This window comes from Brienomyrus brachyistius, chromosome 13, assembly GCF_023856365.1.
Source record: "Brienomyrus brachyistius isolate T26 chromosome 13, BBRACH_0.4, whole genome shotgun sequence".
NCBI classification, from domain to species: domain Eukaryota; kingdom Metazoa; phylum Chordata; class Actinopteri; order Osteoglossiformes; family Mormyridae; genus Brienomyrus; species Brienomyrus brachyistius.
Window position 1 is genome coordinate 24,620,656 of NC_064545.1, and position 14,099 is coordinate 24,634,754.

The window sequence follows — 14,099 nt, forward strand, 5'->3', positions numbered from 1 at the left end:
AAGCACTGGAAGCATATTTACACTTCGTTATTTTTTCTGGTTCCAGCAGTAGTCTAATTATAGTGCTTACAAGTGAAACAGTCTGTCACAATCTGGTCAGCTTTGAAAGCATCTCGTTCTGTTCTCCAAACAAACATTATCACTTCAAACGAGGTGCCGCATTTCCAGCAGATCCTGACAAACACAGAGGGAATGGGGGGGGCGGCAGATATAGACGAACAAGAACAAAACCACTGATTTCTGCCAACAAAGTGGTGGGATTGGTGTCCCAGCAGAGCCGAGCCACAGTGAATATTCAAAGATGCCCCTCCCCCAACTTTTCAACTAAAGACTGCTTTAATTCTGCAGAATTCTCTAGTGATCAGAAAACATTATGTTGGCTGGGAGCACAGTGCGCCGTCATTGACAGATTCGACCAGCCTCTCACTGGTTACATTATTAGACCCCATTGAGTTAAACCAGTGTGAGACTGACAGCATATATCTCAACCCGTCACTGTAATGCGAGCACTGCAGAATTTCAGCTCACACTCAGATCTGCTGTACATCCGGCAACAAAGAGCTTCGGCCCCATCTGAGTGGTTGTCACTGTTACCTAACAGTTGTCACCCCAGCTGACTCTTCCCAGAAAATAGATTTCGGCTCTCAGTCCAAGAGTCCGACAAGCTAAACCATAATCTGGAACAATAAGTACACAAAAAAAACTATTAAATTTAAACAAACTTGCATCAATAGCACCTGGATTCAACATTATTCCTGTTGCTATAGATGCCCGGTTTTCTCCCAACATAAATCACAACTCTTAGAATAAATGACTTTCTTTGATGGTACTTCCATTGCAGAGCGTGGCAGTGCATTCCAAAGGAATTCTCCTATTGCTACTTTTAATCCTGATCTTAATGCGTCTTTTCCACAGTTAATTACCACCAAAAGACTTACAGTCTTTTCCCAGTCTTCTCCCTTACACATTTTGCATCGTCATACATTATTAATTAATTAGGGGAAAAAAATACAAAAAAATACAAATAAAGGCCAGAAAAAGGGGAGAATCCACGTCCACTAAATGATTCTTGACTTAGTGACACTAGTCTAAATGGCTTGTATTTTAATATACTGTATATATGAGAGCCTCACAAAAAGATTACTCATAACGATCGCAGAAAATAGGCTCTCGTTTGACAGATCTCCAAAGAAAGGCAGAAGCCCATAGAAATTTCTCAAAGTCTTTATTAGTTCAAAAAATCTTTGAAGGCTCTTTGCTGGCAGAGAGAAAGAGGGACGTCAGCCTGGTTTGGAGAGGGATCTACTCAGCGTGCCAGAAATGGAACAGGCAGGGGACATAAAACAAAATCAGGCCTTTTATGTATGTATACACAGCTGAAACATTAGAACGCGTTTCTGCCGGTGAGTTTGGTATACAGCAGGGAGCGATGCGCTTGCATTGCAGCCGAAAACGTCCACATCCGGGGTGAGGTGGGGGTGGGGGAAGCCGAGAGCAAGTTAATGAGACCAGCTCATTAAAGCGGCCCGAGCAGGCTGAGTCCACATGCGGATGGGGGGGCGGTGGAGTGAGTAGGCTCTAATAAACCCAGCGTTCCCGTTCGGGCTTTTTTCTGTCACCCATGGTATCTACTGTCAGAGCCTTCCACCTGTTTAAGAGGCAATTAAAATGGGCTTAGAAATACGTGCCACTCTAATTACCATAACTATATTTATAACAGCTGGAACACAAGCGCTTGCAACGGTGAATGAGCACATTCCGTACGTATCGATACAGGATTTTCGTAATAGCGGGAGCTAAAGCGACCCACTGAATTCGCAGCCGAACTTCAGCTCTTTTCTCTTTGCAAATAAACATCAGACAGAGCGATGGCCTCCATCGGAGCCCCGCTGCTCCCCCCAGAAACGTATCAGACCCCCCCGACGATCACATCTGCGAGTCGTAAAGCAGAACGTCTGGCCCTGGGATTCTGTCTGGCGTGAGGGATTCTAATTTACCCTAAATGGTCCGTCACTCAGGAGGCTGAGGGGATGACAGTTAGTGGAAGGGATGGAAAAGCAGGTAATTCCTTTTAAAAGCGACAGACGGATTTCACACTGGCAGTGAATTCACCTGTGGAGAGACGCCGGTTTCCCCAAACAAGCCACAGCCTTCTGGCCGAACTGCTCGCTGCGACGATCCCTCCGAAAAGGGCCCATCTGTGAGAGCTGCCAGTCACCCATAACACCGGGGTGACAGGGCCTGTCCCTCGTCCAAACAGGCGGGAATGACACCATCTTCTCAGCCTTTCTCCACACCCCATGGCTCTCTCCAAGCAGCAGCTCCATCTCACTGATGTGATCGGGCAGATGTCGTGAATTTGTTCATTTTCAGACTCTCCCGAGTACACAATGACTCTTAACAGAGACTCTCACAAAAGAGACGGACTTCATAATTATTCTTGCGCTGCGGCTTGCAGGTCGCTTTTGTCCGAGCGAAAATTTGATTCATTTATACACACGGACCACATAATTCAGATAATTCAGATTCCCTGCGGCCAGGTAGCAGCAGAGCCCATCCTGGAAGTGGAACACGCCACCTTTCTGACTACATACCACCCGCTGACCTACATACACAACACGCCTGGCATTGTTCTGTACGCAGGAGCAGGAAATGGGGTAGCTGGCCAGGAGACGAGAATAAATGAAAAGGATCCCGAGAGTGGCTGCCTGTCTGTGCTACTTAACCTGAACTCCTTTAGTTAACACACAGATGTATTCAATGAATCATACTAATCAGCACAGCCATAAAAATGCACTAGGGTAGACTGGGGATAGCTGTTGAATGGGGTCGGCTGTTGGACAGACGTTTAACACACTAATGCAAGCTTAAGGCTTCTGGCAAAAGCTCTGATGCTGTATTACTAAAAGTACACAGATTAATGAGTTAATAGATACCAGATTTGATTCAACAACTGTCCACTTGTCTCCCCTACATACATTAGAACTTATTTTTGCTTTGCAGCTTAAGGAAAACAGCTTTCATATTGTGAAGTATATGAGGTACAGTGAGCTAGGAGCCAAATACGGGAAATGACTGGTATTAGACAAAGGATATTGCCAGTGTAAAAAATAACCACAGAGGCAGCCATGGGGATAACCACAGGGATAACTTTGGGGATAACTACAGTGATAACCTCAGGGGTAACCACAGGATTTACCACAGGGATAACCACAGAGGTAGTCACAGGGATAACCTCAGGGGTAACCTAGGGGGTAACCACAGGGATAACCACAGGATTAACCACAGGGATAACCGCAGGATTAACCTCAGGGATAACCACAGGATTAACCACAGGGATAACCACAGGATAAACCACAGGGATAACCACAGGATTAACCTCAGGGATAACCACAGGATTAACCTCAGGGATAACCACAGGATTAACCTCAGGGATAACCACAGAATTAACCACAGGGATAACCACAGGATTAAACACAGAGGTTAGCACAGGGAAGTACAAAGATAACCACAGGGATAACCACTGAACTGCACTGCCCACTTTTTGGAATATTATTCCTATTATGCTGGTCTTACAGCAGACATTGCAAAATATTTTTGCATTTTGCGATTTAGCATTACAAGTTTGCTGAGGAAATACATACTGGGAAAATAAATTAAATTCATAGCTCATTTTCACATGTCAAGAGCCCTAAATAATACATTGATTAAAATGCATTTGATCAAACTTGAGATATTAAATGCATTTAAGATAAATTCGATAAATCGGTATTTTGTACAGCACTGGATCCAAAGAGACACATAATTCAACTACAGAGTCCCAGGTGTGTAGTCGCTTACCTGAGGTAAACTTCAGCTTAACCAGGTAAACCGGTCATCACCCTAAACTCTCTGAGGTCTCACTATCCAGCGTAAAGCTCTGGGTTTAGGAAGCTGATCTCTTTTATGGAACAATCGAGGTGGGGGCTTACATTCTAGCTTGTGTAAGATGTTGTGTAACCAACTAGAGTAAAATTTTTATTAGCATAATTTTTTTTGACATTCTATGCCTCACAGGAATTAATGACAAAGAAAAGGCATTCAACCTAAAACTGTTTTTTTCCCAAAATTTTCTATGACTTATTTTTATATTCCAAACACTCAGATTCCCTTAATTATTTTCATAATGCACGTCAGTGTCCCCCACACCAGGGGCACCTGCACACCTCTGGGCCGCACTCCCTTCTGCCACGGAGTGCGTATTAGTGCTGGGAAACACTCTGTTTCCTGCGCATAAATGCTTCCAAGAAAGTTTTTTGTTTTACATGATAGCGCCGGTCTTCAGGACTTGCTTTTTGCATTAGCTGCCTGACGTGGGAACGATGTGACAAATGAAAACGCAGGCAGAGACACAAGGGTAAAGGGAGGAAAACACTCCGGCATGTAATAAAGTCGACTTTATGGCAGGGAGTGAAAAATGCACTTTAATGCTATGGGGGAGGGGGAAACATAGATCTACAGCATAGAGCGTAAGCAGCAGAAGAGACATGATAGATTAAGGCAGTGACTGGTGCCTCTCGCATCTGCTATCCATTTCTTTATGATACAACATTGTGCTGAAGTTCATATGTAGGGGTATGTATACTACAGATGGCCTGAAAACACATGGAGATGTATATATACATATATACAGTATATATACAGTATATATTGGTTATGAAAGCGGTGTTGTTACAAAACAACACGTTAGCGTTGGTCTGATGTTGGCTGGCCGATATTTATACTTATATTTATACTTTAGTCAGTATTCAAAGTTAGCCGCCCCAGAGCTAAAAGACTGCTAAAATGATGGAAATGAATTTTATACGGCCCATATCGTGTCCTTAATTTATTATTAAGTCTAGTCCATTTTCCACAGGATAAAAGCACCACGTAATGTCAGTCCGCTAAAGAGCGTCCGCAGGCTCAGTGACTTTCACTGCCGGCTCACAGGTTAGGCGGTTATCGGGATCGATCACTGATACTAGACACAAATATATCGGTGATAGTTACAAAGTCGGTGCAGGACGAGAAACGAGGGGGAGGGTTTTAGAAGGAGACCCTTTAAGGGGCAAATGGGAGTCAAGGGAGAAACAACGGGAAAAATGGGAAGACCGAGGAGCAGCTTTTTCCCGAGAGCAGTGGCCTCTGTTACGCCCCTTCCCACTACAGAACACTGACCATTAACTCACATCCACACCTCCGTACTGCTGCTGATATGCACTTGGTCACTTTAAATCACACTGACTTGCAAATACCTAAATCTGTGAATAAGTTTTTCATCCAGCACACTGCACTAGGGAATATACTTCTTATTTTATATTTTACCAATAGTTATATTAGGTTTATTTATATTTACACCATGTCTACAAAACTGTATTTTATATTAATGTGGCACATGAATGTAACCCTCTTTACTGCTGAGCTGTGAGCTAACAAACAAATTCCGTTGTATTTCTGACACAATGACAATAAAGAGTCTTATTCTTAGACGTGAAGTGTGTGGCTCGACACTGACATTTCGATTCTTCTGCCCCCAATTTTGAGAATCGATTCTAAGGTTAAGAGATATATATATACATATATATATATACATATATATACATACATACATACATATATATATATATATATATATATATATTTTTTTTTTTACCTAGTAATGCAAATGTTTGTATTACTTTGGCGTCCAGGACATTAGCTATTACTAGGCAGGCCAGCCCATATGGAGTTAATACCCCCAAGCCACCCCTCTTCAGCAAATTTTACTGTCAGGGTGGGGTCTGCAAAGGATATCGGAAAATTAGATCAGTGATTTCAACCTTGGTATTGGGCCAAATGGGATTGAAAAGAAAATCAGTGGTATCGTCCATCCCTAACATAAAGTGCACCTGACAAGATTAGGGCATGAACATTCAGGTCTGGTATAAAGGGGGACCCTGGTCTAGAAGGGTTATATAGGGGGACCCTGGTCTGGAAGGGTTATAAAGGGGGACCCTGGTCTGGAAGGGTTATAAAGGGGGACCCTGGTCTGGAAGGGTTATAAAGGGGGACCCTGGTCTGGAAGGGTTATAAAGGGGAACCCTGGTCTGGAAGGGTTATAAAGGGGGACCCTGGTCTGGAAGGGTTATATAAGGGGACCCTGGTCTGGAAGGGTTATATAGGGGGACCCTGGTCTGGAAGGGTTATAAAGGGGGTCCCTGGTCTGGAAGGGTTATAAAGGGGAACCCTGGTCTGGATGGGTTATAAAAGGGGGACCCTGGTCTGGAAGGGTTATAAAGGGGGACCCTGGTCTGGATGGGTTATATAGGGGGACCCTGGTCTGGATGGGTTATATAGGGGGTCCCTGGTCTGGAAGGGTTATAAAGGGGGTCCCTGGTCTGGAAGGGTTATAAAGGGGAACCCTGGTCTGGAAGGGTTATAAAAGGGGAACCCTGGTCTGGAAGGGTTATAAAGGGGGACCCTGGTCTGGATGGGTTATATAGGGGGACCCTGGTCTGGAAGGGTTATAAAGGGGGTCCCTGGTCTGGAAGGGTTATATAGGGGGACCCTGGTCTGGAAGGGTTATGAAGGGGGACCCTGGTCTGGAAAGGGTTATAAAGGGGGTCCCTGGTCTGGAAGGGTTATAAAGGGGGACCCTGGTCTGGAAGGGTTATAAAGGGGGACCCTGGTCTGGAAGGGTTATAAAGGGGGACCCTGGTCTGGAAGGGTTATAAAGGGGGTCCCTGGTCTGGAAGGGTTATAAAGGGGGTCCCTGGTCTGGAAGGGTTATAAAGGGGAACCCTGGTCTGGAAGGGTTATAAAGGGGGACCCTGGTCTGGAAGGGTTATAAAGGGGGTCCCTGGTCTGGAAGGGTTATATAGGGGGACCCTGGTCTGGAAGGGTTATAAAAGGGGGACCCTGGTCTGGAAGGGTTATAAAGGGGGTCCCTGGTCTGGAAGGGTTATATAGGGGGACCCTGGTCTGGAAGGGTTATAAAGGGGGTCCCTGGTCTGGAAGGGTTATATAGGGGGACCCTGGTCTGGAAGGGTTATAAAGGGGGTCCCTGGTCTGGAAGGGTTATAAAGGGGGACCCTGGTCTGGAAGGGTTATATAGGGGGACCCTGGTCTGGAAGGGTTATAAAGGGGGTCCCTGGTCTGGAAGGGTTATAAAGGGGGACCCTGGTCTGGAAGGGTTATAAAGGGGGTCCCCGGTCTGGAAGGGTTATAAAGGGGGTCCCTGGTCTGGAAGGGTTATAAAGGGGGTCCCTGGTCTGGAAGGGTTATATAGGGGGTCCCTGGTCTGGAAGGGTTATAAAGGGGGACCCTGGTCTGGAAGGGTTATAAAGGGGGACCCTGGTCTGGATGGGTTATAAAAGGGGGACCCTGGTCTGGAAGGGTTATAAAAGGGGGACCCTGGTCTGGAAGGGTTATAAAGGGGGTCCCTGGTCTGGAAGGGTTATATAGGGGGACCCTGGTCTGGAAGGGTTATAAAAGGGGGAACCTGGTCTGGAAGGGTTATAAAGGGGGTCCCTGGTCTGGAAGGGTTATATAGGGGGACCCTGGTCTGGAAGGGTTATAAAGGGGGTCCCTGGTCTGGAAGGGTTATAAAGGGGGTCCCTGGTCTGGAAGGGTTATAAAAGGGGGACCCTGGTCTGGAAGGGTTATAAAAGGGGGTCCCTGGTCTGGAAGGGTTATAAAAGGGGGACCCTGGTCTGGAAGGGTTATAAAGGGGGTCCCTGGTCTGGAAGGGTTATATAGGGGGACCCTGGTCTGGAAGGGTTATAAAGGGGGTCCCTGGTCTGGAAGGGTTATAAAAGGGGGACCCTGGTCTGGAAGGGTTATAAAAGGGGGTCCCTGGTCTGGAAGGGTTATAAAAGGGGGACCCTGGTCTGGAAGGGTTATAAAGGGGGTCCCTGGTCTGGAAGGGTTATATAGGGGGACCCTGGTCTGGAAGGGTTATAAAGGGGGTCCCTGGTCTGGAAGGGTTATAAAAGGGGGACCCTGGTCTGGAAGGGTTATAAAAGGGGGACCCTGGTCTGGAAGGGTTATAAAGGGGGTCCCTGGTCTGGAAGGGTTATATAGGGGGACCCTGGTCTGGAAGGGTTATAAAGGGGGTCCCTGGTCTGGAAGGGTTATATAGGGGGACCCTGGTCTGGAAGGGTTATAAAGGGGGACCCTGGTCTGGAAGGGTTATATAGGGGGACCCTGGTCTGGATGGGTTATAAAGGGGGACCCTGGTCTGGAAGGGTTATATAGGGGGACCCTGGTCTGGAAGGGTTATAAAAGGGGGACCCTGGTCTGGAAGGGTTATATAGGGGGACCCTGGTCTGGATGGGTTATATAGGGGAACCCTGGTCTGGAAGGGTTATAAAAGGGGGACCCTGGTCTGGAAGGGTTATAAAGGGGGTCCCTGGTCTGGAAGGGTTATATAGGGGGACCCTGGTCTGGAAGGGTTATAAAGGGGGTCCCTGGTCTGGAAGGGTTATATAGGGGGACCCTGGTCTGGAAGGGTTATAAAGGGGGACCCTGGTCTGGAAGGGTTATATAGGGGGACCCTGGTCTGGATGGGTTATAAAGGGGGACCCTGGTCTGGAAGGGTTATAAAGGGGGACCCTGGTCTGGAAGGGTTATAAAGGGGGACCCTGGTCTGGAAGGGTTATATAGGGGGACCCTGGTCTGGATGGGTTATAAAGGGGGACCCTGGTCTGGAAAGGGTTATAAAGGGGGACCCTGGTCTGGAAGGGTTATATAGGGGAACCCTGGTCTGGAAGGGTTATGAAGGGGGACCCTGGTCTGGAAGGGTTATAAAGGGGGACCCTGGTCTGGAAGGGTTATAAAGGGGGACCCTGGTCTGGAAGGGTTATATAGGGGAACCCTGGTCTGGAAGGGTTATAAAGGGGGTCCCTGGTCTGGATGGGTTATAAAGGGGGACCCTGGTCTGGATGGGTTATATAGGGGGACGCTGGTCTGGAAGGGTTATAAAGGGGGTCCCTGGTCTGGATGGGTTATAAAGGGGGACCCTGGTCTGGATGGGTTATAAAGGGGGTCCCTGGTCTGGAAGGGTTATAAAAGGGGGACCCTGGTCTGGAAGGGTTATATAGGGGGACCCTGGTCTGGAAGGGTTATATAGGGGGACCCTGGTCTGGAAGGGTTATATAGGGGGACGCTGGTCTGGAAGGGTTATAAAGGGGGTCCCTGGTCTGGATGGGTTATATAGGGGAACCCTGGTCTGGAAGGGTTATATAGGGGGACGCTGGTCTGGAAGGGTTATAAAGGGGGTCCCTGGTCTGGATGGGTTATAAAGGGGGACCCTGGTCTGGATGGGTTATATAGGGGGACCCTGGTCTGGATGGGTTATAAAGGGGGACCCTGGTCTGGATGGGTTATGAAGGGGGACCCTGGTCTGGATGGGTTACCAACGCAACAGCACAACATGCTTACTATGGACACTGGGGATGGGGAACAGCAAAATCAGTAGGAATTATTGTGGTTTCCCAGCTCTGCCCCCAGAGAGAGACCCCCCCGCTTCTCACCTATTTTATTTGTTTTTAGCTATGGATGTATGTGTATATAATTAAAACCTGCAGATGAGGAGTGAAGACAACCCTAATCACCACGTCCTCCATCACGTACACAGTGATAGCTGCTGAATTCACACGACCTCCAGCATTCACAGCAGTTCCCGAACTGCCACATACTGTACACAAACCCAGCAACAAATAAGTAAACCCACAGTAAATCTTTGTTTGTTGGGTAAATCTTAACTAGAATCAATAGGGCACATTTACTCATTTAGACATGCAAATGCCATATTCTTAATGTAAAGCAGACTCCATATCAGAGGAATTAGTCCAACAAACTGGGGGGCATCACTATGGTAACTATGGTAACTCAAAAAAAATAAAAAAAATGTGCACAGCTTAAGGACACAGACCATGCACCCACAAACAGCTCAGCACAGAGTGAATCTAATGTAATCACAGTAGGACCACAGCTGTAAAATAGACAAGGTAACAGTCAGTGAACAGACTAACTCGAGTGAATTTAAAAATGAAGGGAAAATATTTTTTCTTAGAAGGAATATTAAATGCATGTGTGCAGACACAAATCCAGTGAATTCTATTTTCAGCTGAACAAACATCTGCCGTTTGGAAACCTGTAACGTGTTGGTTTGCACCTTGCATCTTTTAACTGGAAAATGACACTAGGCGGGTGACCCAAGCGTCGCATTTTAATTGTCACATCCTAATACTGAGTAGAGAAAATGCAGTGATTGACACTGTGCTGTTAATATTTCATGAATTGTGGGGGAAATGAGGAACTGGCATTAATAATGAGTGGCAGCATCCCTCCCCGTAAAGTCTCCGGGATTTATTCCGTGCGACGGAGGCGGTGCGAAAGGTCACGCGCGACGAACGTTAACTAGCGTCGGAATAGCAGCGAGCTGTTCACACGGATGACGGCAGGATCGCTGTCAGCCTTGCTCAAGTTACTTTAAACAGTGACAGTGCAGCCTTTAAACACCAGCGAGGCAGTGAGCCTCCAGCACGCGGTGTACAGGCTTGTCTCCATGGAAACAAGGCAGTGTAACAGACTTGTCTAATCGTTTTGAAGGGGTGCATTTCTCAACATTGTGGCAACTGTTCATGGGTGGGTAGGTTGGGGGGGGGGGGGCTCAGGAGGGGGTGGGTATGAAATACTGGCAGAAAAATAGAGTTCATTGCCCAGATGTCTCCCCCCAGGATGGAATAAATTCCAAAATCTCACCTGCAGTATTACACATATAATTAGACTTTTATACAAAATACAATAAAAACGAAATCAGGCAGTGAAATTAATATCGACTGTACACAGAAATATCACCACTTCCCATTGAACACAACATCATCTGTTCAGATGACAGGCATCTCAAATTAATCTCAACCAAAACAACCAATCGATCAATAATTGGAAAAAAAATGTTTAGGCATTTCATTTGACGATACCATCACCTCGAGGTACCAGCCTGCTGACCTCCATGTGCATGTCTGCACATGCACTTACTAACCACATACAGAATTTAAAACAAGCGTTTACATCCTATTGATTGCCTGTTATTTTTGAAAACAAAAGATGAATCAGGCTCATCCCTGGAGTATTTCTGAAATTTTTATCGGCCGAATATTAGGGGGCACCTATATGGGCTGCAACTTTATGAATACGGAATGAGCACGGCAGAGAAAAACCTGAAATATTCCACCCCAACACGTCTAAACTTACATTTATCTAACCACCTCTGATCCCTGCCGTCCTCGTCTGTTTGTCAGACGGCTAATATCAGCTGACACATGATGCCCGTTGTGTGTCGGCTGCCAGGACAAACACTGCACCTCGCTCTCCAGCGGGGTCTTTCGTTACCGGAATTTATTCCACATAAATCCTGCTTGTACACGGGCTCTTCACATCATTAGTGGAGCACATATACAGTGAAGCAACTGCTGAGGGAAATAATGGAGACCAAAAAGGAGAGAAGTCGCTCTCGTTGGGAATGGATGTTCAGGCGTGGAAGCAAGTCGGCTTCACAAGCAGAGTCTCCTCCTGTCCGAGGGGTCCGGTGCCGAATGAACGCCGGCACAAACCGAGACACGATAGCCAAATAAGCAGGTTATATCTGGGTCTGTCCGTCTAAAGTCCAACCAAACTGCTGACCAAACCTCTCAAACCGCAGCAGATCATCTGCGGTCCATCAAATACCATCTGCAGGGGAGACACATTAACCCGCAGCACGAGGAAAGCAGAAGGGGGCTGTTCCGGCGTCTTGTTGGATGTGTGCTCGTGGCGCCCTGCCACAGGTGCCCGAGGGGAAGGCAGCAGGTCAGGAGCCGCAGGATGAGAGAACAGCGGCACGCTGCTGAGGGTCGGGTCACAGGGCTGATATGTAGTGGTGCTGGAAGGCTTGTGAACCTGTTAGAATCTTCCCAGTTTCTGCATAATTATGACCTAAAACGTGGTCATATTTTTACGAGTCCTAAAACTAGATAAAGAAAACCAAATTAAACAAGTGACGCGAGAACATCATATCTTAATTTACTGAGGAAAATGAACAAATCTTACATATTTGGGCGTGACAAAGTATCCGGTGAGAACCGCTTGTGTGGCAATAACTTCAACCAAATGTTTCTGCTAACTGTTGATCAGTCTTGCATCTCAGCTTGGAGGAATTTCAGCCCTTTCCTCCCTCACAGAACAGATTCAACTCACAGATGCCGTGGGCTTCACAAACTTTCCAGCACCGTCACACATAAAATGCCTGTTTTGTTTGTTTTCCGGATTAAATTTTTATTAAATTGCTTGCAGGTTGTTGCTGTCAGGCTTAAGTGTTCTTTACATCGCGACAGAGTCCAAAAATAAAACAATGGCAAATAACGTCACGACTTGAAGAGGGCAGCAACAGACGCTATCAAAGGCTATCAAGGGCTATTAAATGAATTGCTTGAAATGTCAGCCACGTCATGTAGTCTTATAAGGCCGATTTTGAGTAACATCAACACAAATGCAAACTTCAAAGATACCTAAAGCACAAGACTAGAGAAATACTCAAGAGAGGAAAGTGGTTAGAAGGTTAACGGCATGATCATAGTTACAAGACACATATAATGACCACAGTTAGAAGTTACACCGAAGGACCTGAATTAGAATTTGGTGATCAGTGGACATTGTTCACACTCCACAGTGTGAACAATTCAGCCCCCGGGGAGCAGTGCTGGGGGGGGGGGGGGGGTACCTTGCTCAGGGCAGTGGTGCCTTGCAATCTCTCAATTACAAGTGTGCTTCCCTAACCATTAGGCCGGCACTGCCCACCGAAGTTAAACCCTGTGTAAAGGTTCAGCTGACCTGGATAAGCACAAAAAGCAACTTATTGATGATGACCAGTGACCTCCACTGCAAAAACCATGTTTAACGATAAATTAGAAGAGTACAGAAAGCGATGTTCGACCTGATGACGGGATGTCGACTAGCTGAACTGCGGATGCAATGTACCCGGTCTGCTTTGGTCCCACCATGTCTGAGCGAGAAAGGACATGGCAGAGTAAAAGCCCGGTGACAGGCACGGCGCTCGTTCTTACCTTCTTGGTGAAGTCCATGGCTCTGAGGATAGACAGGTTCAGTGTCTCCAGCGAGGCCAGCACACCCTCGTAGTCGCCCATGTGTTTCACAAAGTAGTCTGGAGGAATAGCACCACAGCTTTCACACAGCCTTAAAAGGCACGCGTACGCGCACACGCACACGCACACGCACACCTGCACTCATATCTTTGCGGGGACCATCCATTCATTTCTATGGGAAAAACCCTAATTCCAGCCATGACGACCTTAACCCTACCCAGCCCTAACCTTAACCCCCACCCAGCCCTAACCTTAACCCAACCTTAACCCCACCCAGGCCTAACCTTAACCCCCACCCAGCCCTAACCTTAACCATAAGTAACCAAACAAAACACAAGTCTTTTGGCACTTTTAGTTTTTTGATTGCAGTTACAGGTTTTTATAAAACTGAGTTTCCCCCTGTGGTGACTCAAAAAATGGTTCCCACATCATCAAAATAACAGGTTTTTATCACATAACCTACACACACACACACACACACACACACACACACACACACACACACTCGTCTACATTTAGACACAGATCAGGTTCATTGAGGCCATGTGCTCTTTACTGTACACTTTAATAACTAAGCAATCAATACAACTAAACACAAACTTTTCACACTTTTGCCCAAAGTAACATGCAATTCTGACCCTTCTGACAATTGTATATCTTACTGATGTAATTAAAACTGAACCAGCACCATTCAGATTACTCATTCATTACTAACTCTTATCACCAGGCACCCAAATGCTCCTATTACTAAAAGTGCTGTCATATAACTGCCATCTGGTGATGGTAATATCCTGCCTTCTATCTGGGCCCCCAGGCTTCTCGGTGGCATAGGATCTACTGTCCTTATTACACTCCAGTTCTCATTGGTTATGTTCTGCCTTACATTGCCCAGACACATAATGGGTCACTGGCTTTAAAATGGGCAATGGAGAGGAGCGAAGGGTCCAAAGCAAC

The 14,099-nt window shown here is 46.6% G+C and overlaps 1 protein-coding gene across 2 annotated transcripts in view; it reads right to left on the minus strand.

Moving 5' to 3' along the window:
* The window catches only part of necab2 (N-terminal EF-hand calcium binding protein 2), an 80,635-nt gene that overhangs the window by 37,285 nt on the left and 29,251 nt on the right, over positions 1-14,099 (minus strand). For both annotated transcript variants that reach the window (XM_048973584.1, XM_048973583.1), the window contains exon 5: positions 13,107-13,204. In XM_048973584.1, coding sequence (XP_048829541.1) covers positions 13,107-13,204 — 98 coding nt within the window. The remainder of the gene's footprint in view (positions 1-13,106; positions 13,205-14,099) is intronic.